The sequence below is a fragment of the Penicillium hispanicum genome (genome assembly GCF_028827665.1).
Source record: "Penicillium hispanicum strain IBT 35686 chromosome Unknown utg000008l_segment0_segment0, whole genome shotgun sequence".
Taxonomy (NCBI): Eukaryota; Fungi; Ascomycota; class Eurotiomycetes; order Eurotiales; family Aspergillaceae; genus Penicillium; species Penicillium hispanicum.
This window is the reverse complement of record NW_026623200.1, coordinates 1,008,945-1,035,969: the sequence shown is the minus strand read 5'-3', so window position 1 is coordinate 1,035,969 and position 27,025 is coordinate 1,008,945. Positions and strand designations below refer to the sequence as shown.

The following is a 27,025-nucleotide window of genomic DNA, read 5'->3' as shown; positions in this document are numbered from 1 at the left end:
TAGATAAGGCTGCTTCTGACAATTGAGGGAGACCTACTCGAGCTTGTGGAAGCTATGCTGTAGCTCTTTGTTAGACCAAAACCTAGCCTTCGGCAATCATCAGAGACATGCCTTTTTGCCCAGTATCCGTGCAATGGCCGATCAATTCGCGGCGTTGCATTGATCGCAGGACGCGGTAACGATGCTAACCGAGCTTCTCGCAGTGACGACCGCCCTGAATATGAGATGCCCCTAGTGGTAGCCCAAGCTGCAGTTCTCCTGAGGCAGGGAGCCATTAGACGTATTCCAGTTCAGGGAGGCGAAGTGGCGTCGTCGACTCAAAGACAGATAATCAAGTCGCGTCAACGTCAGGTGAATTTCTGCCTGAGCAAAATTTCATGAATGCCTGATTGCCTTGAGGCCTGAAAGCCTCAGGCGTCAACCCCGCCTGCTAGGCAACTTTCAGTTGAGCCGAGGTCCATCGCGCGACTGTGAAAGCCGCCTCGGTTTGCCTCCCTTTATAGAGGTGTCCACTTCCCCAGACTTCCTTTCCCCCCATTTTCCAGTCCTCCACACACCACACACCATGGCTTCTCCTCGTAAGCTGATCTTTCCAATCTAGCGTTCAGATCTTACAGATTCGCTCGGAGCCTGTTGCTAACCATGCCTGCCTCTAGAGCTCATTCGCACTCCGATCACTGATCTGCTCAAGATCAACCACCCCATCCTGCTGGCAGGAATGAACGTGGCCGCTGGCCCTAAGCTGGCGGCTGCAGTCACCAACGCTGGTGGTTTGGGTGTTATCGGTGGCGTGGGCTACACCCCCGACATGCTTCGTGAGCAGATCACCGAGCTGAAGAGCTTCCTGACAGACAAGAACGCCCCGTTCGGTGTCGACCTGCTCCTCCCCCAGGTCGGAGGTAGTGCCCGCAAGACCAAGTAAGTATCTGATATACTCCCGACAACCAAGTTTCGTAAGCCGCTAATGGCTCGCGCTCGTTGGTAGCTACGACTACACCAAAGGAAAGCTGAACGAGCTTGTTGATATCATCATCGAGAGCGGTGCCAAGCTCTTCGTCTCCGCTGTCGGTGTTCCCCCCAAGGCTGTCGTTGAGAAGCTCCACGGGGCTGGTATCCTGTGCATGAACATGATCGGCCACCCCAAGCACGTCCAGAAGGCCCTGGATGTCGGTGTCGATATCATCTGCGCCCAGGGTGGCGAGGGCGGTGGCCACACCGGCGATGTCCCCACCACTGTTCTTATTCCCACAGTTGCCAAGCTCGTCCAGGGCCACAAGAGCCCTCTGACTGGTTTGCCCGTGCAGGTAATTGCTGCCGGTGGTCTGTATAACGGCAACTCTGTTGCCGCTGCTCTCATGCTTGGGGCCTCGGCTGTCTGGATTGGTACCCGCTTCATCCTGGCTGATGAGGCTGGTGCTCCTGTTGCTCACCAGGAGGCTGTCCGCACTTCCGGATTCGAGGACAACATTCGCACTATCATCTTCACTGTATGTTTTCCCACGTCATCTCTTTCTGACATCTGCCTATATTCTAATACATACTCTAGGGCCGTCCCCTGCGCGTCCGCAAGAACCCTTACATTCTGAACTGGGAAGAGAACCGCCAGGATGAGATCAAGCAGCTCACTGCCAAGGGTATCATCCCCGTTGAGCACGACTTCGAGAACCTGCCTGATGATGTCGATGATGATACACTCGACAACGCCCGTCCTTACCTGATGGGCAAGGTGGCTGCTGTTGTTAACGAGAAGAAGCCTGCCAAGGCCATCGTGGACGAACTTGTCACTGACGCTGCTGCTCTACTGAAGAAGGGCAACCAGATGCTGTCCAAACTGTAAATAACGATTACCCCTTTGCCTTCTTGTTTCTATTTTACATAGCCTGGTTGGTTCAGAGATGATGAATTCCTGGATGTATTGGCCCCGGGGGTTTGCTTAACCATTTTCTCTCAACTGCGAAGAATACTGTAAATATTAAAACGTCGCAGGAGATCTATCGCACGTTCTTTATTTATTAAAAAGTGTTCGGTAAAAAAAAATCAACCCACTAGCACCGTGCAACTTAGTAGAAGAGTACTGCATCAAGTACGTAGGAATGATTGAGTTGGCTGGACATCCTCCGCCCATAGATAAAGTGAGATAGAACTCTTTATACTGTTGATGTGCCAGACCAAGTGAATGTTATTGATGAATTTCTTTCTATAATATTGAGGTCTTCATTACGTTAAGGCAGCTCTACATGTACAGGGTGCAACATCACTCTGTACGAGACCAGACATGACGTGATGATACTCGCAAGCAGGTCCCTGGCTAGCTAGGTTATCCCAAAGACGCACACAGTGCATTAGTAATATGTGATCATCTCCAGGGCTTGTTGGCGGAGACTAGTCATAACATCGCTGCGTATACCATCGTGGCCAGACACAGGACAGAGCATCCACATGGATCGAGTCCAATGCAATCCGATCTCTGCGCGCAGTTGCCGCCGGGATTAGCGCCAGGTCGATCAGATCCAACAGATCAAGTGCGATTCCCCCGCGATTCTGATAGCAATGCCCCGATAATTCGGGGGGCTCCGAGACGCGGAGAGTGCCAGCCATCGGAGATTTGATGTGCATGCGGGTTCACCAGGGCCAAAACAAGCAAAGATGAGCATGCATGTCAACGTCAGTCAGTCGGGTGTTCTGCATGGTCCCCTAGACAAGCATCGCTCAGACGGCCACAGCCAATGGCGAGGCACGAGTTTGCTCAACTAATGGCTTTACACTATCGGATCTCTCAGCAGATCTTGGGCGGTCCCGGGGCCCGATCGCACCAATGATATCTCCAACGGTGATCTCCGCTATCGTGTACACAAGGGGGGATCCAGCCCCAGCCATATAATTACCTAGGTTCGCTCTGGGATGCGCGGGACCTGGAGAGCTCATCCGCTGATATGGCTACCTGTCGCGGGCTGAGCTTTGCAGGGTCATTGTGTGTCGGTTCGATTGACCGGTTCAACTGCTTGATTGAGGCGTGTGCCGTGCCGGTCTGCAAGTCCCTCGCCATCGGCTTCCTCCACGCAGCGATGCAGCACCATCACGTTCCGACTCGACCGACCTCGGAGGGTAACGGCGCTCCACGAATGCTCACCACCACGAGGGGTGGTCCATATTGAGTGTGTGCCGTGCAGGCATCCCCGCACGAACTGCGCCCGGATGACAGCGTCGAGGGCCGTGAGAGAGGGGAGAATCGCGACCCCATGTGTCAACCGTGGAAGCATGGACCGTTCCCACGCACATCGGCGGCTCCCGTTCTCAGCAGGAGCAAAAAGCTTGGCCTGACAGCGTCAGATTGAGGTGTATCGAAGGATCGTGGCCGGGGGAAGATACATTCGGCATTCGCCAATGACAGGATGAGTGAGATATCCAGGGTCGCAACCGCGCTGTCAGCTATCAGTGCGTGGTGGTGAGTTATCAGTGCACGGGGCTTATCGGAGTCGGGACGGACCAATCCGTGTTGACCGCGGAAGCGAGGGCACAACTTGCATCCTGAAACCTCGGGTTGCTGATAAGCTAGGGTCGCTGGCTGCGGCGCCCATTGGCTCGGCGCCCCCGGCGGAGATCCTGGCAAGGCTTGCCATTTGCTTCTTTCTGGAACTTTTCCTCCTCGCGGCCCACGCGACCGTCCTATCTTTTCCCCTTGCCACTTTGCGATCGCGGGTGGGGCGACGCGCACTCGAAGAATTTTGACCCTCTCATTCCCTATATTAGATGCCCGTTCCTGCAGTGGAGCAAAGGAAAAAAAAAAGAGAATGATGTGAATGTGGTCCGGCTCGCTTCCTTCTTTCTTCCTCTGAACATCTTGTCGGGTTCGCCGAGCCTCTCGAGCTCTACGGGTTTCCCTAGCCACCTTTACCTCGGCCTCGAAGATCGTGAGATCGCGTGTTCTGGTCTCTGTGCTTCAAGTGGAATAAAAAGCTACCGACAATGCGCTCCAAGTTCGCATTCGGATCCCGCGGGGACGTCGACCTGGAGAAGGCGCCTCAGGTCAATAACAGTGCCTTCGAAAGCCACAGCAACGAGACGCGCGACAATGTCAGCGACGGCGCCGTGCCGGGCGAGAGCTTTGAGTACGGCAACTCGCTCTATGCCCGCGTCCAGCGCATTGCGGGCAAATTCAATATCGAACAGCGCGGCATTGAGCGCGTGCCGGACAGCGAACGGACGGATACCTCCTACTTCAATATCGGCAGCATGGTGTGTTCTGCAAATCGCGTGCAACGGCCCTCGGGCTTCTCACTGACGAGACCGTAGTGGTTGGCGGCAAACATGGTCGTCAGTTCCTTCGCCATTGGTGTGCTTGGACAGTCTCTGTTCTACCTGGGATTCGTGGACGCCATTCTGGTGTGCTTGTTCTTCAACCTCCTGGGTGTTATGACCGTCTGCTTCTTCTCCTGCTTCGGACCGGTATTCGGTCTGCGCCAGATGGTTCTGTCCCGGTTCTGGTTTGGATGGTGGCCTGTGAAGTTCAGTAAGTCGATCTGGTCATTGGACGTGGCAGTACGTCAGTCGCAGTGCTAACGTGCTTATCTTCCTTAGTTGCCATCCTCAATGTCATTGCATGCGTCGGTTGGTCTGCCTCGAACGCCATTGTGGGTGCCCAGCTCCTCAATGCCGTCAATGGTACCGTTCCCGGATACGCTGGTATTCTCATCGTGACCTTCTGCACTCTCTTCATCACCTTTGCCGGTTACAAGGTGGTTCACGCCTACGAATACTGGAGCTGGATTCCGACTTGCATTATCTTTATCATCCTGCTGGGTACTTTTGCCCACTCGGGTGATTTCATCAATATTCCCATGGGTGTTGGAACTTCGGAGCTTGGTGACTGCCTGTCCTTCGGTTCGACCATCTACGGTTTCGCTACTGGCTGGACCAGCTATGCCGCAGACTACACCGTATACCAGCCATCCGACCGCAGCCGCCGTAAGGTGTTTGCCTCGACCTGGCTTGGCCTGATTATCCCTTTGATCTTCACTGAATTCCTGGGTATTGCGGTGATGACTGCCACCACCCTCAACGACGGTAAAAACAAGTATGCAGCCGGCTACGCGGCTTCCGGTAACGGCGGTCTCATCAACGCCGCCCTTGAGCCCCTTGGTGGATTCGGCAAGTTCTGTCTGGTCATTCTGGCACTATCTATCATTGCCAACAACTGCCCGAACATCTACTCCGTCTCCTTGACCCTCCAGGTGCTGAGCCGTTACACACAACGTGTTCCCCGATTTGTCTGGACCTTCCTGGCTTCGTGCGTCTCCCTTGCGATCGCCATCCCCGGCTACTCTCACTTCGAGACTGTCTTGGAGAACTTCATGAACTTCATCGCCTACTGGCTGGCCATCTACTCCGGCATCGCTGTCGCAGACCACTTCGTCTTCCGGCGCGGTTTCCGCGGTTACCAGCCCGAGAACTACGATAAGCGTGAGAAGCTGCCCGTTGGTCTCGCCGCGACTGTGGCATTCTGCTTCGGAATTGCTGGTATGATCACTGGTATGAGCCAAACGTGGTGGGTCGGCCCCATCGCGAGACACGCGGGTGAGCTCCCTTACGGTGGTGACGTCGGTTTCGAGCTGGGTTTCATCTTCGCATTCACGATCTACTGTGCCTTGCGCCCCATCGAGATCCGCTTGCTCGGCCGGTAATTTTGTCTTATGTTCTGTATATCATGGGTGGATTCGGGATGTTGAAATAAGGATTCATCCAGTATAATAGTTGTTGCATTTAGTCCATGCATGATGCATTATTGGTGGAACTGCTCTAATCAACGAGCTTGCATACCAAATGTCTCCCTCCATTTCGAGTAGAAGTTGCATGGTCAAATTAAGGCTGAATCTACCTAGGAGCCAAGCCTCGGGAAAGTGTATCAGCCACATCGGAGCTGGCCATTGGCTCGGAAGTATATTTGCACCCATCTGCACATCGCAGCTACCTTTTCATAATGGAATCCCTACTTAGGCATTTGTGTAAAGCAGGCGGAGCATCTCGATCGCCCGAGACTTATACCTTGGCAGCCTACGATCGTTTTCTTCCCCGGAGCTTCAATGATAAATTTGGGGCTATCAGTCAATCTAGTGTCCATAAAAAAGTGCGTGCAAACCCTGTTCCTCCTCTAAACACTCTTGTATCTTGTCTCTATTCCTCAAATGATACTGTCTCTCTCGTTCCTGGTACCCCCGTTTTCATCCCGTGAAAAATTTGTTGCCCAGCTTCAATTGCAATCAGTCATCGGGATGTCACGAATGCATTCACCCTTTTGCGAGGCGTCAGGCTCGATTTTGACGACAGGCTCGGTTTTGATGGGAGGTTCAGCCTTCTTGACAGTTTCGGTTTGCATAGTAGGTGTGGGGCTCATGGTAGGCTCCATTTTGATGCGCGATTTTTGATTTCCATCTCGGGAGGTAGATTGAAGCAAATCAGTCTGCCGAGAAGTTGTGTCTTGTTCATGAATCTTCATGAGAATATACCCATTGCCGACTGTAACCCATTCCGGGCCATCGGTCTCCCGAAGGAGAGCTGGAAAAATGGGCAGAAGAACACTGCCAAGCACGATATCATCATCCACCGCCTGGAATTTCTCTTTCATGATTTGGCAGTGCGTTCTGTAATCAATGACTGTGTGTCTGCTTAGACTCTGCTTTTGCAGGAGTTTGGAATCACAGTACCATGCCCACCGGTATGTCTCGGTCGAGCATTTCAAAGTGGTGCTTAGTTCGGCGGCAGGCTTGGCTATCTGCTCCTTGAACCTGCGGAAGCAATGGCTCTCATCGAAATAACCTTTAAAAAGTATGTGCGCGAGTACAGCCTTGACATTTTCTGTTAACCTATCACACTGCTGTTCCACCTGGCCTTGATAGAGTGTAGATTTCGCACATGCCCGAAGAGCATTTGATCTCGAGAAGCTGAGAATTTCTGGATCTGATCGGAGATGGACACTTAGCAACAATATTTTGTAGTGTCTGGTTGATTGACAAACCTATCTTAGGATCAAGCTTGGCCATGTTTTCCACGACGCATTCGAGGCATTTACGCATTTCGGGGTCAGCCCCGACAAGGATAGGCTCGAAGATAGAATTCCAGAGTATGCGGAATATTCCATAAGCTAGGAGCTCCGGCTGAGCATGGTTTGTAGTCTCAGGGGACAGGGCCACTACGAAGGAACCCGTGTAGCCTCTGCCATTCAGATATTGATAGAAATTCAACCATGCTCTCTCAAAGTGTGGAATGTCCGGAAGCTCAAGAACCCAGTTCAGAAGTCCTTGGTAGATACCATCGAGTTCCTTTGAGATGTACATATCACTGCCTTTGAATTTGCAGGCGAGCCGGGAAATTTGGATGTTGTAACAATCATCGATCTGCTTGCCCAGTCGCTCATTCTGGGCCTTGGCTTCCTGTAACTCTCCTTCCAGAGTGGCGTTTCTTTCTTCAAGTGTCTTCGATTTCTTGAAAAGATTTTGACTGGAGTGGAGTAGTGCATTTGCATTCTGTTGGATGTACTTGAAGAGAGAGGATACAGGGACGTTCACGTCCATGTCATCGTCCTCCGGAGCAGAACTCATTGCTGACGACTTGGTAGATTGAGAAATAGTTCTGGAAGTTCCTCTGGTAAAAATGTCGGAAGCTTCAAGATTGATGGCAAGCATAGGGTGGTGTTGTCATCGATAAGTGTGGGAGATAAGTTCAAATGGGTTATGGGTTAAGGCAAAGAGGACAGAGTGACTCCAATTCAGTTGTTACTTTTGCTCCCTTCCGGGGTCATAACAGAGGGGAAGATCCGGATCAGCATATGAAGCTCAATCCGTCTACCTGGTAACAACATCGTCTCTTGCCCTGAGCTGCCATAAGTGATATTGATGTTGGGTGCCTGAGGGCTTGGGCCTCCCCCCCAACAGCCCTGTGTAGATAGCTCTCAGTTCAGAGGATCTTCTATCCTCTCTCCTTCTCTCCCCAGTGCGCTCTGTCTCTTTGTTTCTGCCAGATTTCCTGCGTAGATTCGACTCTTTTCTTTCTTCGGCTGAACGACACAGATCTTGTACTCGATCTGGTGCGTTCACGCTATCAGATATTGCTACTTTTATTATGGTTCTTTCCCCTCTACTTGTTCTTCCTCAAAACCTCTGCTTCTATCATCCAATCATCCAATATCTACTCAAGTCTTTATTTTCCCAATATATCTTTCTATCGACTTCAATAAAGTCAGGCATCGATCAATTAGCCCTCTGCCAACAATCTTTGATATCGCCACGTCCTTTCCAAAGGTTCCACTTCATTCTGAGTCCCGCTATACTCAGCTTCCATTACTAGAAAGCAACACTCCCCGGCTCTCTTTTTCGATCTGTTTCTCCATATCCCGAATTTGACCATCGTGTTTTCCCAGTGAGTTATCCTTAACTGAGCGAAGACGCCAGCCCATGCTGATATTAGAGAAGAGTGTGCCCTAAGAGATCCCCATGGCGCCAAAAAGAACTGCCGTTGTTATCGCCCTCGATTTTGGTACAACATATTCAGGAATTGCATGGGCTCGGATTGCAACTGTTAGTGCTCTTTCAACATACAGAACTCATATACTAACGACTATTAGCCGGAGAGCCATTTTGTGATCGATGAATGGCCAAGGGGTGTTTCAGACCCGACTGGTCGAATCAATAGTGAGAAGGTGCCAACCGAATTGGCATATCTCTCCGACAATGTTGAGCACGGCCCGGCCTGGGGCTTTGAGATTCCCAATACCATGCCGCGATTTCAATGGATTAAGCTAGCGCTTGATCCAAAACAAAATTCCAAATTAGAAGATTCTATTGTCTTCTCCTACAAAGATAGTCGCCGAATAGCACTATCCGGCCTTGGTACTGCAGAAGGTGTGGCCACCGACTACCTTCGCCAGTTAACCAATCATACTCGACAAGAGATCAAGCGGCATGTAGGTGCTGTTTTCGATTCAATGACATTTCAGTATGTCATTACGGTCCCCGCTGTGTGGTCTGACAAGGCCAAAAACTTGACACGCATGTGCGCGGAAAAGGCAGGGATGGGATGCGCCAGTGAAATTCAGATGATATCAGAGCCTGAAGCTGCCGCCATCTTTGCGTTGAACTCTCAAAGTCCACATATTACGGATCTTAATGTCGGAGACACAATTCTCATTTGTGATGCAGGGGGTGGAACTGTGGACTTGATCACCTTCACCATTACCCAGCTTAGGCCTACTCTACGTCTGAAGGAAGCCGCTCCAGGAGAAGGCGCATTATGTGGTAGTTCATTTCTTCACCGACGCTTTGAGAGACTTGTTCTTCGACGACTATCCCATTGTGAAGGCTGGGAACGTGACACCCTGAACGAAGCCATGATACGATTTGACGCGATTGCGAAAATGTTTGGTGGCGACGCAAATGATGGGATGAGCGTGCCTGTGCCGGGAATTGCGAATGACAGCAGTCTCAATGTACGACGAGGCTTTCTCCATCTCTCAGGAGAGGAGATGAGAGAGATATTTCTTCCTCTGCTACAAGAGATCCGGGATTTGGTCAAGCAACAAATATGGATCTCTCAGAACAAGGTCAAGTCGGTATTACTCGTCGGCGGGTTTGGCCAAAACAGGTTTTTGGAAAAGTTCCTACGGGACTCGCTGCCTCTGGAAATTGCTCTCATAGCACCTGTCAAGGGCTGGACAGCAGTTGTTAGAGGTGCATTAATGAAGGCACTTGCTGATACTTGCTCATTGGCTCCACAGGTTGCTATCGAGTCCCGAAGGGCTAGAAAGCACTATGGCCAAATAATGCAAGTTTCCTTCGAGGAAAGTATTCATGACACAAGAAAGAGGTGAGCAATGTTCAAAATCCGACAATCATCACTTCTGACATTTATTTCTATCAAGATACTGGGACTATTTCTATGGTGAATATCGCATCGACGTCATGTCTTGGTTCATTAACAAGGTAGAGTTCCATCCAAGGAGCTATTATTCGGGACTAAACATAGACAGGGTGACGCGCTAGAAGAAAAAAAGCCAATTATAACCAAATGGAGACGACTTAAGCTTACAACCGACGGCAAGTTCGAGTCAATCCGCACCCAAATTTTTGAGCTGGATACTTCTGAAGGAGCTGACGCACCGCTCTACTTTAACAACAGTGAGGAGCCCCTCCTGAGTGTTTAATATATTTGATACTGTCATCTAACCCCGAATTGATGCATCAATCTCAGCAAAGTCTGTCAGAAAAATGGCTAACTGTATTGTTTTACTTAGACATGAAAGAGCACGCTGTCCTGCATCCAGAGCTCAATCGCATTCTCAGAAAGCGCATCCCCATTGTGAAAGGCGCAGACAGCCACAGCTACTATTCTGTCAACTATGGGATTCATGCACATTACTACTCCGCCCATTGCGAATACTCACTCTGGTTCGAGGGTCAGAAACAAGGGTCGGTGCGAGTAGAATATGTCTAAAGCTACCGCATCTGAGCGAGTCTTACTGCAACTACAGACATGACCGGAATTTGAATTCTGAAGGAATAAGGACATAGCTGAAATCCTGCGGGGAGGGGACCGTTGAGAAGACATTTCTTGCCTTCGAGAATCTAAAAACGCAGTGACCGCGAAATGGCTTTCAAGATGTATTATTCCATTGCATTTTGAAATTTGATCTCGCATTGCCCCTATTCAAAATCTAGTGGTAGTCATTGCGACCCGAGCGCTAGAATTTGCGTACTCACAGTGTTTAAGAAGTTTTATGGCTCCAAAAAATCGCCTCGTCATCACAATGCAACCGCTATAGTGATTGCAATCTCTGTCTTCGTTAAATGGTTGCATATACCATTGCACAGCCGGAACGTAATGGCTGGAAATGATACCATTCCGGACAGGATTTTCGAGACCTTCTTTTCACCTCACTGCAGTCTCTCTCTGCAGATCCTAGGCGATGGCGATTTGACCTTGCGGTCCACATTGATTTGCTCAACTAGGTTGAAGACAGCCCTGGAGCATTGACTCCCGCCTCTTCAGAAACAGCAACAAGCTGCCCTCTCCCCAGCAGTCCAGGAAGTCTCAACAAGCAGCAGCTTGAGCCTTCGCATGCTTAACAACCTCTTGTAGGACCTCTGCTGAAAATCTGAAGACATGGTCCCCGGAGGCTTCCAAAGTTGTTGGCGAGACGGGAGATGGGGACAGCCACAGTCACCTGACCAGAATGACACCAGCCACAGCGCGCGCCACAAGAAAATCGCCGCGAATGAAATCCACAACGGACTCGCCTGTGAAAGAAATCCAAGAAATTCAGCAGTTGCCGCAACATCACAACCACACACCATGTCTCGACTCGGGAAGTGAGTATCTCCCCACCAAACCCTGCTTGGAGTCCTGCTCTAACCAGACCTCTCAAAATTTACAGCCGTGCCGACTGGGCCGACGACGAGGAGTTCGACGACCCCTCCGCGCTCCCCGCGCAACAAGTGATCACCAACAAAGACGGTACCAAGACCGTGATCTCCTACCGCTTCAACGATGAGAACAAGAAAGTGAAGGTCACTCGCCGCATCAAGACCACTGTCGTCCGCGAACATGTCAACCCCCAGGTCGCCGAGCGGCGATCGTGGGCCAAGTTTGGCCTCGAGAAGGGTCACGCCGCCGGTCCCTCGTTCGACACCACCTCCGTCGGTGAAAACATTGTTTTCCGTCCCAGCACAAACTGGAAGGTACAGGCCAAGGAGGCGGAGAAGGATGGCGGTGAAAAGGGCAGCATGAAGGACCAGCTCAGGGACAAGAAGGTCAAGTGTCGTATTTGCAGTGGCGAACATTTTACTGCTCGTTGTCCGTTCAAGGACACCATGGCTCCCGTCGAAGAGCCCACCGGTGGTGCTGGGGTCGACGGAGATGACAATGAGGGTGCTGCCGGTGGCCTCGGCGCTGGCTCTTCCAGCTACGTGCCGCCGCACCTGCGGAAGGGCGGCGCTGGTGGTGGCGAGAAGATGGGCGGTCGTTTCGAGAAGGACGATCTGGCGACTCTGCGGGTCACAAACGTATGTACAGCCGTTCTTTTGAGCATTCCTGTCTTGTTTGGTGTTGGATTCTGACCTTTTTCTTTTCTGGCGAACAGGTCAGCGAGCTGGCAGAGGAGCAGGAATTGCGGGATCTTTTCGAGCGGTTCGGCCGTGTTACCAGAGTCTTCCTTGCCCGGGACAGAGAGACCCAGAGGGCCAAGGGCTTCGCCTTCATCAGCTACGCGGATCGGAGCGACGCGGCGAGCGCCTGCGAGAAACTGGACGGCTGTATGTGCTCACTATGGCTTTCCCCCCTTGGATGTCGATATTCCCAGAGACTAACGCTATATCTGCCACAGTCGGTTACCGCCACCTCATTCTTCGCGTCGAGTTCGCCAAGCGCTCTACTTAGAAATTGTTCATCGTTTTTTTTCACGACATTTCTGGCTGGATTCTTTTTTTTCTTTTCAGGCGGGCCTAAACATTGGCTGATGCTCTTTCCCTTTGTACTGTATGATTGATAATGATTACCAAAAGACACCCCATGTCATTTACTTTGCATTCGTCAGTCTATACAAAAGCAATGGTTTAGAGATTCTTGCGTGATCCACGTCCGAGTTAGCATTAGACCGGCTCACATGTTCAATTCAAGTTTGCCCGCCTAGATACTCCTACGTTGATACAAGCTAATATCAGTTATATGTCTGTCAGTCTTTGGTAACAGTCGCCGGCTCAGGTTCCTTGTTGAGTAATCCTGCTAAACAACCTTAGAAACTCTCCCTGATGGGTCTCTCTTGACCATGTGCCTCCCTGTGGACAACACTAGAACTTCGGACCCGTCGCCCTCGCTAGCTCGGTGAACGACAAGGATATCATGTCAATTTGTAACAATCAGCTCAACATCCATGTCAGAAGCCTGACGCCACCGAGGCCAGAAGCCAGACTGAAAAGCCAGACTCAGGGGTTCCTGTCATCTGGCCGGTGCATGATTCGACCGAAACAACATGGCATGGTCTCGACCAGCGCCAGGCCCACGACAGCTGGTTGAATGATCCATACTGCTCGAGGCCCCGCAATTAAACTTTTCATTCTGCGCCTAACGGTGGAGATGATCCGGAAGGAGAAGGTTGCGCCCCCAACTGCAATGCAAGTCCGACGGTATCTGCGCCCGGATCCAAGATCCTGTACTCAATTGCAACCGCACAGATCTATCAAGATCGACGTGTGAAGGCGTGGCCATCTAGACCAGCAAGGCGCACTGATGCTTAATTTCCCGGGCTCAATTTGGGTTGCATCACGTAGTATCGATGATCTTTTAGGAAAGAGACTTGGAAAAAGCTTACCTAAATGGAGGCGTTGGTACTTATTTGGCCCCCCTGTTCACGGGGAAGACGCAGATTCTTTTATCTCGTATTTTTTTTTTTTTTTCGCTCGCTCTTCCTTGCAACTTCTCGGCGTCACTAGGCCGCCAGGTTTTTGTATAGCTCCACTCCGCCACTGTGGTATGCAGTATGACAGGCCGGACACCATGTGAAAGGCGTTCGTGACGTTCCGAAGTCCCAGTGACATCGCAGAAGACCCGCAGGGCCAAATGAGGCATCTGCTGTGAGACGAGCCCAGGCAATCGACGAGAAGGGTATTTCTTGAGGAGACCACCCCCTCGGCTTCGTGCTGTTGAGCAGGTTTTTGCTTGGCCTTTCTCTCCGTGTGACTCGGGCTCGAGCCCGGGTTGGCTGTCGCATCGCCAGGGATGCCGGTGAAGGCCGAGGCGGCTCGCCACGGCACCAGAAAAAGACGAAAAGGGAATACACGTTTTGCTGTCATGTAGAGTCGTTAGAGGCGGGTCTCCAACCGGTCTGCATCCACCACGCCATCCAAAGTATGTTGCCAGCGTGGTAAACTCGAGTCGAGAGCACGGAAATGACCCAATCGGCGTGGACTCTGCTCCATTGCAATCCCTACTCATTTCGTGATATTCCCTGTCCGTCCATGTCGGAATGCGCAGTGGATTTGTTGGAATTCTTGGCCTTCATGGGGCTGTAGCTAGACTGGCCACGGCGTGATACGATCGGCGCAGCCAGCTGGAGATTCCATGTCGACCAAGGTTTGGGATGACAGGATAAAAGGCTGCTAATGGAGCCTGGTCGTGGATCAATGGAATTCGCCTTTCCCCCCTTAGGAAAACGGTCGTAAGGCGGCAGAGAGCAGGGGCGGCGAGCGCATTCCTCGCCCCACAAGGCAACGGAATCAATGGAGAGGGCGCGCGCGTCTCTTCTGTCGGGAATCGGGTCCAGTGTCGCCCCAAGTAACCTTCAAATCTTTGCGATACGTGATACACAAGTAACAAAACACAGAACCTTGTGTCCGGAGGATAGACGAGCCCTCGAGATTTGGAGAGACGGGAGAGAATGGTTGGCATTGACTTCAAGATTGGAGTACATACGCTGCGAGGGAAGAATAGAGTCAGTATCATTTTTGAAGTCGCAGTCGGAAGATCGAAATAGAAGTCGACATCAAATTGGGTAGTCGCCAAGAGCAAACCATAGGCATTTGGACCCCCAGGCAGCCCAGTCCGCGTTAATCCGTACCTCACCTTGTTCTGCTCCACCAGAGTAATTCAGCTCGCGAGCTTCGTCGGCTGCGGAGATGACAAGCGTCGTTGCTGTCTCAAACCTTATGGCATTTGGCCGAGCCATGGTACCCAAATGGAGTCGAAAAGTCAAGTCGTGAGGCTTCGGCCATGGTCCAACGGCTCCTACCCCGGGTCGCAAGGGTCGAGCTCGGGGGATCCTCTTTTCTTTTGCTGAGAGGCTGGTGCCAAATGAAAGGGATCTATCACCGGGGACACCGATAATTTGCGAGTCTTTTCCTTTCCCTTGTTCTTTTCCTGTCGGATGATGCAGATCCACCGCGCAGGGATCAGAGATCCTAGACCAACGGGCATATCGAGCCAGGGTCACGGAACGAGGGAAGAATGCAAGTCTCAAATATTACCGACTCTTGCCTTGCTCGGTATGTGGCCACGCTGGAGGCTGGTTGCCGGCCAATGGCTTCGCCTCGCTGCCGCCCGCAAAGTAAAACTGCCCATCTCATGCACTGAGGTCGCAGTCCCGACCTCCCGACGGGCGGTAGGCTTTTCCTGTCTCTCTTTCTCGATCTGACAGTTGCCAAGCCAGATGGACGCTTTCGCCCTCTTCCCTGTCGGTGAACTAGACATTCGGCCGGGTGCAGCCCGGGAATGGGGAAGTGGCCATGGTTTGTCATTGCGTCCCCGAAGGGGACCGGGGATGTCGTACAGCGTGAGATTGTCTTCCCTCTTCTTTTCTTTCTAGGGGACATCGAAATATCAATTCATTCTCGTGCGCAGCACTCGCCGACCATCGTCGACATGGTCCAGATCAGGGGCACGTGCCCCTGCAAGCCGTGGGGGCAAATCAAATTGCGACGAGAACAAAGAGAAAGCAAGAGGCTGTATGCAACCTCAGCTTTCCAGCCTCGGGTGATTTGCCTGGTCTGATCCATGGTTGGATTGATGAGTCCATGCAATGGCAGGCTATAGTTCCGCACCGCTAGGAAAGTTAAAATCGCACGGGTATTATTCTTAGCACAGAAGCCAAATGAAATTACACATTGGAGGCAGGTACCTGCAGTGACAAGGGGGGAGGATCTGGGAGATTCACAACTCCACCAGACTCGGACAATTTCTCTCAGCGCTGGCTTCCCCTTTATGTATCTCATGCCATGTATGCGCGCGAGGTGATAGATCGGAAACTAGTGGGACGTCGAACTCGGGTAGGAAAATTGGGCGAGTGGAGCCCGGCACGGGTACGGGACGATCTGATAGAGAAGCGTGAACTGGTAATATTCAATTTGTAATATGTACTGAAGTCATGAACCAGAGAGAACGGAGGGGAGACTAGGAATTGGGGTTCTGCGCGAAAGAGGAAGAGGGAAAGGGAAGGGGAAGTTCCAGTGGTTTCTCATTCCATCAGGTGCAGGAAGAGGTACGCTATCCCAAATCCCCCCAAGTCCTCGATACCTGCCAGCCTCCCCACTCGACAGCACGCCCGCGCCGCCCCGGTGGGCTGGCTGGAAGTACCCAGTACGAGCCCCCGTTCACCGCCCCCGCACGTGCCCTTGGCGTCCACGGGAGCGCGGATGATCCCCCCGAGAGTCAAAACACCTTTCATCATATTTCATGCTCCGTGAGAGCACTGATTCGGCCTCGAGTCGACAGAGCAATTATCGCTCCGTCAGTTATCCCCAATGGGTTGCCCTACCCTGCACCTGGGACCGAGTTCGGCACTCATCGCGCTTCCATCACGATACGGATGGTCCGTGAGGGAGCTGCACAACATACCCTCCATTACTACCATTGACTGGTCCCAAATGTATCGGCGGTGGCTTCGATCCACCAATCAGTAAGCCTGCGGGGGCTTTAGCAGCCCTTCACCTTTCGCCATCTTGCCCAACTAGCCTCCTGCAGGATGGCCGATCTTCCAGCCACTAATGCAGTTTTGTCGACACGATCAAGGGTGGGGGCTCCACTCCTGAAGACCGGGATCTTTGGATCTATGATTCCAACAGTCCACTTTACCCCCTCCCGGAGAGCCCCCGACGCTGCTTGACGGCCACCATGTCTATTCTTCCTTTATGCGCCAGTGGGGCTCGGGAGCTCCGTTCTGGAAGACTGGGTACGGACCGCACACCACCATCGTCGCTGCAGCTGTTTTAGGCATTCCCTGGTGGAGACACTGTTCCTAGTTGGGGCGTGATTACATCGGTCACAGTCTCGAGCGCCCCAAGCTCCCCCCGGTGGTGGAGTGCAATTGATACCAGTTGTCTCGAAGCTGCTGCCTTTTCATTACTTTGCGAGTCTGTCGGTGAGGGCATTGCCAACATGCACAATGCAGCTGGCTAAATGGAGATTATCGACCCTTTTTTTTGTCATGCAAGAACTGCTGCTCGCATCTCGATCTAAGGTCCTAAATATGTAATACTGAATAACGCAGGAAAGGGGGATGAGGGAAAAAAAAACTCGCTGCGATGACTTCCACAGGTGAGCGTGCCCAACAACACGGACCTTTCCTAGGGTTCTTCATTTCCCTGGTTTTCTTTCTGGCCTGTTTCCATCCACTGGCGAATGACGATATTCTCTCGTTCGTCGACACGGTCTATTGGCTTGCAGATCTCCATGGTCTGATACATCAACCACTGTCATGCGACTGGGGCGAAGTCTGCACGGGTATCCCGGGGGATGATCATCTCCTCTATCCTTTCTGGTTTCATCTTATTTGGTTTTTCCTGCAGCGACCCGTCTGTCGGGTGTTCGCGCTAGGACATCTGACTTCATCGAGACCGCCCTGTAATGGAAAATACATCCAGCAATGCTGCCATTGCACCGTGGCGATACCGTGCCTTACCCGCTTGGGATCAGTCACTGTCCGTGCTGCTCGGCTCTTCCCAGGGCACGTAACCTGGAGATTCCGACCAATGCCATGCTCCTTGAACAATCAAACTGTCCAGAGCTTGGGCCAATGAGTCGATGCTACAGTTCCTCCCTATGGGGACTTGCGCCCCCCTCCATACACCTATTTGCTCTATTGACCGGGACCAGGATTGCTGGAAAAAGAAAATAATCAGCAATTCAAATTCTTCGCCCGTTTTTTTTATTTTTTTTTATTTCGAATTTCCTGATTTTCTTTTTCTTCTCTTCTACCCCAAGAAAAAAAAAAAAAAAGGAAAAACACAACGAAAGCACGGAACTTCCCTGGGGCCATTTATGGTTGGACCCCTATGCAAAATGGCTGCTGCCACCCACCGGAGCCTGGTCGAATACAACGTATTTCGCCGTCCCTGGCAGCAGCCCAGAATCCTTCTACCACAGCAACTCGTGGCGACAATGGCCCTCGGTTCCAACTGAGACGCCTAGGCCGAGTACGTATGTGCGCGTCTGCGAGTCTGCGTGGATTGGTATCTGTCCTCGGTGCCATGCTGACCAGGGTCAACGCTCTCACTTCTCCTAGCACCATCAACTGCGGAAGACAAATATCAATTACACTCCTCCTTTCTCAAATCTGCTTCTCTCTTTCTCTCTCTTCCTCGTCCAGCCACAACATCCCACCGAAAAGAAGTTAGCCTGATCGCCTAGGACCCGAGGAGCTTGGCTCCTGCATTGATCCCGGTACCTCTTTCGCCCTAGGGACGTATCCCCAAAAAAAGCACCCATCAAGGCGACTCAGTTCAATTTAGGGTTGCAGGCTTGGACTTTTGGTGAGATCCTTTGGAATCCCATTGCTTAAGCTAGAGGTAGTGCTCTCGTTCTAGTACTTTTAGTACTTCAGTACTCTTGCACTGCAGACACCGGTACTTTAATACCGACAATATCTCCACGCCGTGGAAAGTACTTCGCCGCCACCCACCACTCAAGGTTGATTTGTGGTGACTGGCGTTGCACTGGATTACACCAGTAAGGTTTCTTTTCCTTTTGTTCTTAGCTGTTATGAGTCCCCATTCGAGGCCCCTGCGGATTGACAGTATTCCATTTTCAATTTTTTATTTTTCATTTTCCCTCTTTTCCTGTATTTCTTTTTCTCCTTGTTCCGGGGCTGCAATATCCCATCCGCTGCTTGGATCTTCACGATCTAGTGTCTCCGGGCACTTAGATCTCTTGTCTGATCCGATTGTTTCATTCTATCCGGAGACTAGAGCCCATGACCTGGAAGGGAATCCCCCCAAATGAGTAAGGCCAGCTCTGTCAACCAGTGAGGCGTTCTTCTGGCTGCCGAGCAAATCCCGCGACCTCTGGCTGTCGGCGCTCGCTCGACGCCGGCAACAGAGAGATACCCCCTCCGCCTCTTTCCTTTTACCTTGAGACATGTTCGGGTTCATATTCTCGTCGAATCCCATCTTACCTGTCACCCTCTCTGCCTGATCATCCTCTTTGACAACTTTGATTCCCTTTATCTTCACATTCCCCCCGCCGTCCGCCTTCCTTGCATCCCATACTCCTACATCGTGTTCATCCTCCCTAACCTTTTCATATCTTCACCGGCAGACAGTTCCGGTTCACCAGATCTGGGCTTCCTTTGATTCGTGTTTCGCGAGCTTTACTCTGAGAAGTGCATACACGCACTTTGTCTATAACCCCACATTCTTTCTCTTGTTCCGAAGAGGTGACTCCGGAGAGACACAAGCACGCACCCATACCCATCTCGAGAGCGTATTTGTTTGGTCCGCAGCTGTGAGCAACAGAAAGTACTAGAGTATATCTTGGTTACTAACTTTGCTGCTTGTTCTAGTCAAGCTGCCCTCGCCACCACCAGACATCAAGCGCCAGACAGCTTGGGCATCTTGCTGGTGTTACCCTCAACTGGCCAGTTCTCAGGATCCTTGAGGCACCTGGTATCAGCACGATCAAGATGAATCCTTGTAAGTCCAAATGGCATTCCCTGCTGTTTTTAGTTTTGGTCTTCGTGTCCGTCATGTGGTGGGTTTCATGCCGCCGCTACTTCTGTGCCTTGTCCGCATCTCACGCCTGGCCATTCGACTGATCTGCATTGCCCAGCCTCTCTGCTTCCCGACTCCTTTGCCATGGATTGCCCCGTCACCACTGAGGGGGACTATATGAACTCTCATGTGACAGGGTTTCCAAACGACGAGGACGACGGCAGCCAGCGAGTCGGAGCACTCGCCTCCATGCCTGTCACCAACGGCGTGCGGTACCACGCACAGCAGCCTGCGATGCAGGACTTACAGTAAGTTATCCTGCATCTTTGAATCTGGACTACCCTGGCGCTCCATTCGGCCTCTTGGCCCCCCTTGTCGTTGCGCTTCCTCCGGGTCCGGGCAGCTTGAACTTCAGTCCAGCCTGTTTTGGTACCTTCCATACCGATCCGCTGTGCGCATACGTTTCTTCCGATGATGTGGTCTTTTCAGTGCAATAAGTGTTGTGCTTTCGTTTAAAAATTATTTTTCTTTGCTTTGCTATTTGCCCTGTTCGAGCGCCCGCGCCCTCGTCTTTTTTTTTATCGCATCATGGTCTCCGTGCTGCGCCCGGGATCCTATGAATCTGCGTCCCTTTATCCTCGTCTAATTTCCTGGAGCAAGTCGGCGGTGATGTGACGTACTAACAGATTGGGCTGATTACAGTTACCCTGGCTCAACTGCGCTTGCCATGACTCCTCCGGACTCCTGCTCCGGTAAGGCTTTCTCTGATGACCATTAGAGCGTATCATCTCAGCTAATTTGTTTTGGGTACATGATAGATTCCTTCTCCCCGGCCTCTGGCCCCCTCTTCCCACATCTGTCCCATAATCAACATCCCTTTGATAGGGTTACGGAGTTTCGACGGGTGCCTGCTCTGTAAGCTCACATTCGTCTAATTCTTCAGATAGAACCAACTTACTTACCTGTCTGGTGATAACTAGTCACCCCCCTACGGGCATGTCAAACACTATGCAAGCACCGGCCCACTCCGTGAGTTCGATTCCAGCCCTCATGGGGCGGAACAATGCCTATTCGTCTTCATATGCGCTCCACCGGGGCATGGGCTTGCCGCTGGCCGGAGTCAATGATGTCTCCCGCGCTCATCAATATTCGGGTACGCCTCGGGCTCTGGAAGGCGTGCTGGATCGGTCTCAAGCCGCCCTCTTCCAGCAGCCGATGGTAGAACCTACACAGCGTTCTTCCGCGCATGTCGAGGCACCTCCTTTCGAAGAAACGAGCATCCTTGAATCGATAGTGGCAGACTTTGGAGGTACCCAGCAGACTGTCAAGCCAGAGGTTCAAGCTAAGATCGGACGAGGCTTTTTCGCGGCTGATGGCAAGTGGACCTGTTATCGACGGAACTATTTCTCCGTCACTTGCAGCTTCAGCCTTCATCCGTGGCCCTCGACCGTTCCGCTTTACATTCGACACTCTGACCATAGCCTGGAGCCAATTCGGGGCTTTGGAATGGCTATTGCTGCCATCGTTAATGGTCAATATTCGGAGACTCGGGAGCTCGTGCAACACACTCCTAAACGCGACAAGCAGTCTGAGCGCAAGCCTGAACGAGTGCCACTTCAACCGTCTCCACCTCCATCTGTAGCGGGAGCTTCAGCGGGAAATGGCAGCCATCCCAGTTTCGCACTCGGTTCGCAGTCATTGGACTATAACTCCTCCTTCACGGGAGCGCCCCAGCCGTGTCAGCCACCCACCTCCCACATGTTTGAGCGCATTCAGTTCCAAAAGGCGACAGCCAACAATGGCAAGCGTCGCGCGCAACAACAATTCTACAATTTGGTGGTGGAGCTCTACGCTGAGGTCCCTGGGGAGTGGGTTAAGGTTGCTCGTCGGCACTCTCACCAGATGGTAGTCCGGGGTCGCTCGCCTGGCCATTACAAGGACGGGCGACGCGATAGTACTGCTAGTATGGGCCCCGATGGAAGCAGCGGAGATGGCAGTGGAGGAGGACTCCCTCACGGAATGGGTCAGACTGCGCGCTCACACCTACTCATGTACGACTCGGCTCATCGTGGAGGGCTGCCATACGGAAGAACCGACTATCGCCAGATGACTACGGCCGAGAACTCGCCGCTGAGTGACAGCCCCCTTGTCTCATCTTCGTCCTCGTCCGGCTTCGACTATGGCATGATGAACGATACTATGGACCCGATGGACACCTTGAAGACGGCATCTACCCTAGATCCCTACCAAGACCCCGTCTTTACTGGTGTCACCAATCACCATCGCCCTAGCACGGGTGGATACGATCCAGTCTACTCGACCTACGGCCGTTACGATCCCATCCAGAACCCGCATAGCCTGTGCACCTAGATGCCTTTCGCTTTGTCCCTCTCTCTCTTTTTCTTTTTTTTTATGTTCACTTGACTTTAGTTTATGGTTGATGTTAGGTTTACGAGGACTCATGTAGCGGCACTGGAGAATGGGATTACGGATCGGTGCAGGACGGCGTGGGACACGATTTACGGCCCTTGATTTTTCTTTCTTTATGTGATTGTTTTATTTCCTGATCATTGTCATTTGAGAACTTCAGTTTCTTCTCTTCATGTCGATTCCCTTTGCTTTACTCTTTTATCATTACCTGTCTATCTTTATTCCTTCACCTTTTTCAGCAGAGCTCTCCGGGAGGACCGGGGCTTCAACATGCAAGCTGCCAGGAGCCGCAGCGCAACGCGCAAGAACATTCGAAACGGCTAGTTTCTTCTTGAGATTTCGCCTGCACCCTCAGTTGAACTATTTCCACTTCGTCTCTTCTTCTCATGTGTTCCTACCCTTTGGAAAACAAGGAGAGCATACAGAATGCCATGAAAGAATCTCAATACGGATCTCCTCTTCAACTCGACACGACTCCACTCTATACTCCCTTCGACCTATACCATAGCATCGAATTGCATACTAACGTTCCCCTTATTGGAATTTGCCGTCTCTCCTCATACATGTTTTACATGTTTGTTCAGTCAGCCATACAAGCCTCTCCCTAGCGCCGCCGCAATTCCCCGATTCGCCCCCTTCGTCAGGAACCGTTATTTGCTGCGGCCCCAGTCCAGCTCGCCATCCCGACCAGGGCAGCACGGAGCCTGGCAGGGATCCTGCCAGTCCCATCTTCAATTGCAACGGGGCATGCTTCAGCCCTCCTTTCGGGCGCTTCTGTTCCCATTGGCTCGGTCTCCGAGGCATCCAGACTTGCAGCCATGGGTGCCGAGCGCACACCGGGGTATCGGTCTCCGTTGATTTCCTGCTCTTTCCAGCGATAATCGACACTCCTTCCTGTCGTATATGCACCTAGGCAGCAGTTAGGCCTCTGGATTAGTGGGCATTGTACGGGATGATTGGCTGGGCAGGGTAGGGTTGCAGGGGGCTATGTTGTAAGATTGAAGGGAACCAACGAGGCGTATTTAGGTCCAGGTTGCTTTTCTCTAGGAGATTTTTTGTTTCTGTTTTTTGTTTCTGTTTTTTTTTTTTTCTCGCTCTCGCTGTTGCAGTGATCTGGAAACGTCATCAAACGAGACGACGCGCGAAATGGCAAGATGCAGCAAAACAGAACAAGGCAGAGGCCAATCAGAGATCTAAAGCAGCAGCCCCCCTTGGAGGAAAGAACTATTGATAGATTTGGAAGCATTGCAAATCCTTTGCAGGCAGCAAGGGCCGCGGGCGTGGAGCGCGCAGATGTATAGCATACACATTCCACGAGACTGCGTCCAGACTACCACATCACTCCCTCCACACTCCATCCGACCTCTCTTCCAAACTAGCAAGGGCAGTGGCCAATGCCGATCCCCACGCCTTGATCGCCATCGGATCGACAGTGCGTGTGCAGGTGATGCATTGTTGCGCCTCATCTCAGCTCAGCCCGGCTGCGGCTATTACGACACATGCAGAGCGCTGGGCCTCCCGTGGCAAGGCCATCGTAGGCCGACTTTTTCTCGTGTGTACGCGGGTACTCCTGATCGAGTAATGCCCGCCTTTGACTTCTGACTCAACATACCTCTGGGTCGACATACCCTGGAGATGACGAGGGCCCCTGTCCTGCCATAACATCGTGCAGCTGTATCATAACGCTGATCCCATCTGCGATGGGCTCTCGTGATCCTCTGCTCCTGCGGCTCGGCAACTTCCGATCCCTCATACCTCCCTGTTTGCGCTGGGATGGTACATGTAGGTGCAGGTCCCCGGCTGGCGACTGACATGCCGGTCTGCTGCGGCGAGTTAGTGGGAACCTCACCCGACTGCGCCTGGGAAGGAGGGGCGAGAGACACTGTGGCATGTTTCTGGTGAGTGTTTGGTATACCACCGTCACCCCTCGACGCGCCTGGGCTTCGTGCTGGATATTAGAGGATTCCATCGTGGCAATAAGGGAGGCAAATCTGCAACCGTATGACCTGGGCATTACTAAACTCAGCAACAGACAAAAGCACCAAGATCCTCGTTCCCCGTCCTTGACGCCGGTGGCAACGTGAAACCGGAATCAGGACATCACAGCGCCAGAACGAGATCACCTGGTACGGTGTTTCCAGTGTATGGACCCAATACATCAGTCGTCGGGCTCAGTCATAGTCATCAGTCATCGCCGGTGCCCTAATCATCCGCACGTCGTACAAGGGCCATCGTCGGCCGAAAGGGCAATTGCGCACGGGCACGGGCATCTCGCCTCCAGACCGGAAATGAGAGCCCAAAGTATGTATGTGCATTGACATTGACTCGGTGGTTAGCAAGTCAACGGCACCTCTGCCAAATTCGAGGGGGTTGGTTGTTCTCCCGTTGCTTCTGTTCGCGGCTCGAGCGAGCTCGTAGGGCCGTTGCGGAGGGTTTCTGAATCCATGAGGTTGCACGACAGATGAAGGCGCCTAGGAATTCCGAGATCGAGACAGGCTATGTTGTAGCCTGTTATGACAGAAACCCTTCCCCAGAAGACAAGAGTGGGGGTATTCAACGAGACCAGGTGAATTCTTGGATGGAATTCTTCTCTACCCAAGTGCCAGACTGGATCAAGGCGTCTATGCATCTCAATGGCTCAATTGGCGATCGTCGCCGAGGGCAGATACACTTGGACCCTGGGTTGTCGGTACCACGAAGGCCATCCTCTGAGTAACATAACATGGCCTACTCAGACAACCATGCGAGACCAGGATGGCTCGTCACCGCGTGCCGTCGGGGTCTTGGCCACCTCATCGCCCACGAGAACGCGCATCGTCTCTCGAGTTCAACCCAGATTTGATGACCGCCGCTATCCTGCGAGCTAATCGGGATGATCTATCCCTGTCCGGCATGGAGCCGTCAACACACAGACCCTGGTCCTTCCCACCAACGCTCCTACTGCAATGCAGAGTCAAGCTACCAGCAGTCATGCTTCTCCGGCCGATCTGCACCGACTTATCTCCAGCCTGTCCATTCCCGGTCGAGCAACTCAATTGGCCATGTTTGGCGGAGACGGCGTTCAGGCGCGGGATTCGAATCTGCCCGATGGTGCATGTCCGGCCTGCGGCGATGCTAGTGTCCGACCCTGGGAGGATGGCAGCTTGCAAACCAGCGCGCGGTGAGGGTCTTTTCTCCGTCGTTCCACGTCAACGGCTTCCGGGTTGTTGGGCTTTGGTGGTGTATCACGCGAGGACCCTGGCGTGCACGTGAGGGGGTGTATCGAGTTAGGGACCGGATGAAGATTGGAGATTGGGCTTGGTTGGTAACGTAGGGTTGAGATGGAAGTATGTCTGAGTGTTCGGGGATTGGGTGAGATACGTCATGGTACTTTGGGGTGGAAGAGGATGGATTTGTCGTGGGTGTACTCGCGGAGGAACCGCGAGGTCTACAGTATACATTCCGAGAGAAGATACGGTCACTGGGGAGTTCAGTTGTTCGTAGCTGGAGGTCAAAGGTTCGACAATCCCATCTTCAATGCGTCCGAAAAAGCCCCTAGTCACGTCCATGAATAATACAAAGCAGGACCACATGCAGCACACGGATATCAGATGCGGAAGGAAACAGCATCTCGCACATCAATGCCAACCGAGACATTGGCACGTCCAGCGCATCGATTCCAGTCCTATCAACCACAAGGCCGGCGAGTCCCCGAGTGCATCTGCGGCTCCCATGGTCATTCCCATTCCCATTCCGACCTCATCAAGCCCGGAGAATAAAATGCCCCGTGATTGGCCTCTCACCACCAAGACTAGAATCGTCACGATCTGGACCAGGACTCCCACTGCCACCTGCTCATTCAACCGCCAGGATGTAGACATTCCCATCCCGACGCGCAGCGTCAGCCCGGCAGGCGCAGGCGTAGATCCGAAGCATCTCCACTGCTCCCCGAGCATCCCACAAACAGGGGTTTCAAGCTCCAGCACGGACTCGGTACACTAAACACGGAAAGGGAAGGATGGGCGACAGACTCGTCGCCTCATGAGAGCAGCCACCTGGACATACAGACTGCATGCCAGCGAAGCTGATGACACGCGCCGTCGAAACTGCTCGATAACCCACAGCACCGGCCGGTACAGCCGTGACATCACTGACGGAAGTAGGAGTGCTCCGACCTCTTCTGCCATCGAAGATTCAAATCCCGAGTCACGGGGCACCCTTCTTTTGAATCCCGTCCCGGATGCTAAAATGCATCCAGGTTCGACCTCGGACCCTTCCCTTCCGTCTTTACGCATGGGTGCAATTCACGCCTGCGATCCAGGGGCCCCAGACAAGGCTCGGGCCACAGCGATGAATTGTATCTGCGTTGCAGCATGTCGCCATCTGTTCCCCTCGAACGGGCGCGGGAAGGAGTATCGCGCCGAACCCATGTATGTCCACTAGTGAGGTAGTCTGAAGGCCGCAGGCTGAAGTCCAAGCAGACACCATTTTCACAAGAGCCGAGACATCCAGTCAAGTTGAGTCACGCGTATCGGGGTCCATCCAGCTCGATTGGCTCGATTGAATCCCATTCAATTCGCCCGGCCGGCCCTCTCGTCGGGTGCAGCTCTGGAAATGCGCACCGCCATCTTTCGATCTAGTTCCTCCTGCTCCTCCTTGGTAGCCTGCATGCCCAGCGCATTCTCCACCTGAGGCGTAGTCCACAGCCCGATGGCCGCCCAGGCCATGACGCCGATGCCGAACAGGGCCCGGGTTTTGGGGGTCAGGGATCGGTAGGTGCTGAGTGGCGTTTGTCAGTCCTCGAACGGAAGAAATGGCGCTACTCCCTGGGAAATCGCCAAGACATACCTCCACAGAGACATTGGGTCTGCTTTCGGGGTTGTTTGAGTAGTCGTCGTCTTCGAATCCAAGAATAGCGAAATGCACGCGTCGGCGCTTGGACGCTGGGTGTCACGTGCAGTGCTAACCGGGTTGGGCTGTCGGCTCGCAAGATCACGCGTCTGGGATGTAGAGAGCAATGCGAGGTACCTGGGCGATTCCTGTCAGGTACCTGTACCACGAGGCCAGGTCCATCTGGCGTGCGTGCTGGAGCGGGTGTAACCGTGGCGGAGGTATCAGGAGTGGAGTGGTACTTTTGTCCTAACATCGAAACCTAC

The 27,025-nt window shown here is 52.6% G+C and overlaps 7 protein-coding genes across 7 annotated transcripts; 5 read left to right on the top strand and 2 right to left on the bottom strand.

Annotated features, from left to right (window-relative positions):
• Positions 1–565: 565 nt before the first annotated feature.
• N7459_009221 (nitronate monooxygenase) lies at positions 566–1,837 on the top strand (the record flags this gene model as incomplete). The annotated part of the gene is made up of 4 exons (XM_056948389.1): positions 566–578; positions 657–918; positions 986–1,487; positions 1,547–1,837. 4 exons carry the CDS (start codon positions 566–568, stop codon positions 1,835–1,837), a joined length of 1,068 nt encoding a protein of 355 aa, XP_056795614.1.
• Positions 1,838–3,966: 2,129 nt separating this feature from the next.
• Positions 3,967–5,681, top strand: N7459_009220 (cytosine permease; the record flags this gene model as incomplete). Its single annotated transcript, XM_056948388.1, has 3 exons — positions 3,967–4,236; positions 4,294–4,510; positions 4,579–5,681. 3 exons carry the CDS (start codon positions 3,967–3,969, stop codon positions 5,679–5,681), a joined length of 1,590 nt encoding a protein of 529 aa, XP_056795613.1.
• Positions 5,682–6,247: 566 nt separating this feature from the next.
• N7459_009219 (uncharacterized protein) lies at positions 6,248–7,595 on the bottom strand (the record flags this gene model as incomplete). Its single annotated transcript, XM_056948387.1, has 2 exons — positions 6,248–6,954; positions 7,013–7,595. The coding sequence occupies 2 exons, from the start codon at positions 7,593–7,595 to the stop codon at positions 6,248–6,250; spliced, it is 1,290 nt and encodes a 429-aa protein (XP_056795612.1).
• An 891-nt stretch (positions 7,596–8,486) lies between these two features.
• On the top strand, positions 8,487–10,482 carry N7459_009218 (Hsp70 family protein; the record flags this gene model as incomplete). The annotated part of the gene is given in 5 exon segments (XM_056948386.1): positions 8,487–8,570; positions 8,618–9,855; positions 9,911–9,971; positions 9,989–10,184; positions 10,283–10,482. 5 exon segments carry the CDS (start codon positions 8,487–8,489, stop codon positions 10,480–10,482), a joined length of 1,779 nt encoding a protein of 592 aa, XP_056795611.1.
• Positions 10,483–11,340: 858 nt separating this feature from the next.
• tif35 (translation initiation factor eIF3 core subunit g) lies at positions 11,341–12,423 on the top strand (the record flags this gene model as incomplete). Its single annotated transcript, XM_056948385.1, has 4 exons — positions 11,341–11,357; positions 11,423–12,050; positions 12,128–12,299; positions 12,371–12,423. The coding sequence occupies 4 exons, from the start codon at positions 11,341–11,343 to the stop codon at positions 12,421–12,423; spliced, it is 870 nt and encodes a 289-aa protein (XP_056795610.1).
• A 7,009-nt stretch (positions 12,424–19,432) lies between these two features.
• On the top strand, positions 19,433–21,830 carry N7459_009216 (uncharacterized protein; the record flags this gene model as incomplete). Its single annotated transcript, XM_056948384.1, has 5 exons — positions 19,433–19,442; positions 19,579–19,768; positions 20,163–20,212; positions 20,279–20,375; positions 20,441–21,830. 5 exons carry the CDS (start codon positions 19,433–19,435, stop codon positions 21,828–21,830), a joined length of 1,737 nt encoding a protein of 578 aa, XP_056795609.1.
• Positions 21,831–26,440: 4,610 nt separating this feature from the next.
• N7459_009215 (uncharacterized protein) lies at positions 26,441–26,731 on the bottom strand (the record flags this gene model as incomplete). Its single annotated transcript, XM_056948383.1, has 2 exons — positions 26,441–26,648; positions 26,718–26,731. 2 exons carry the CDS (start codon positions 26,729–26,731, stop codon positions 26,441–26,443), a joined length of 222 nt encoding a protein of 73 aa, XP_056795608.1.
• Positions 26,732–27,025: the final 294 nt, after the last annotated feature.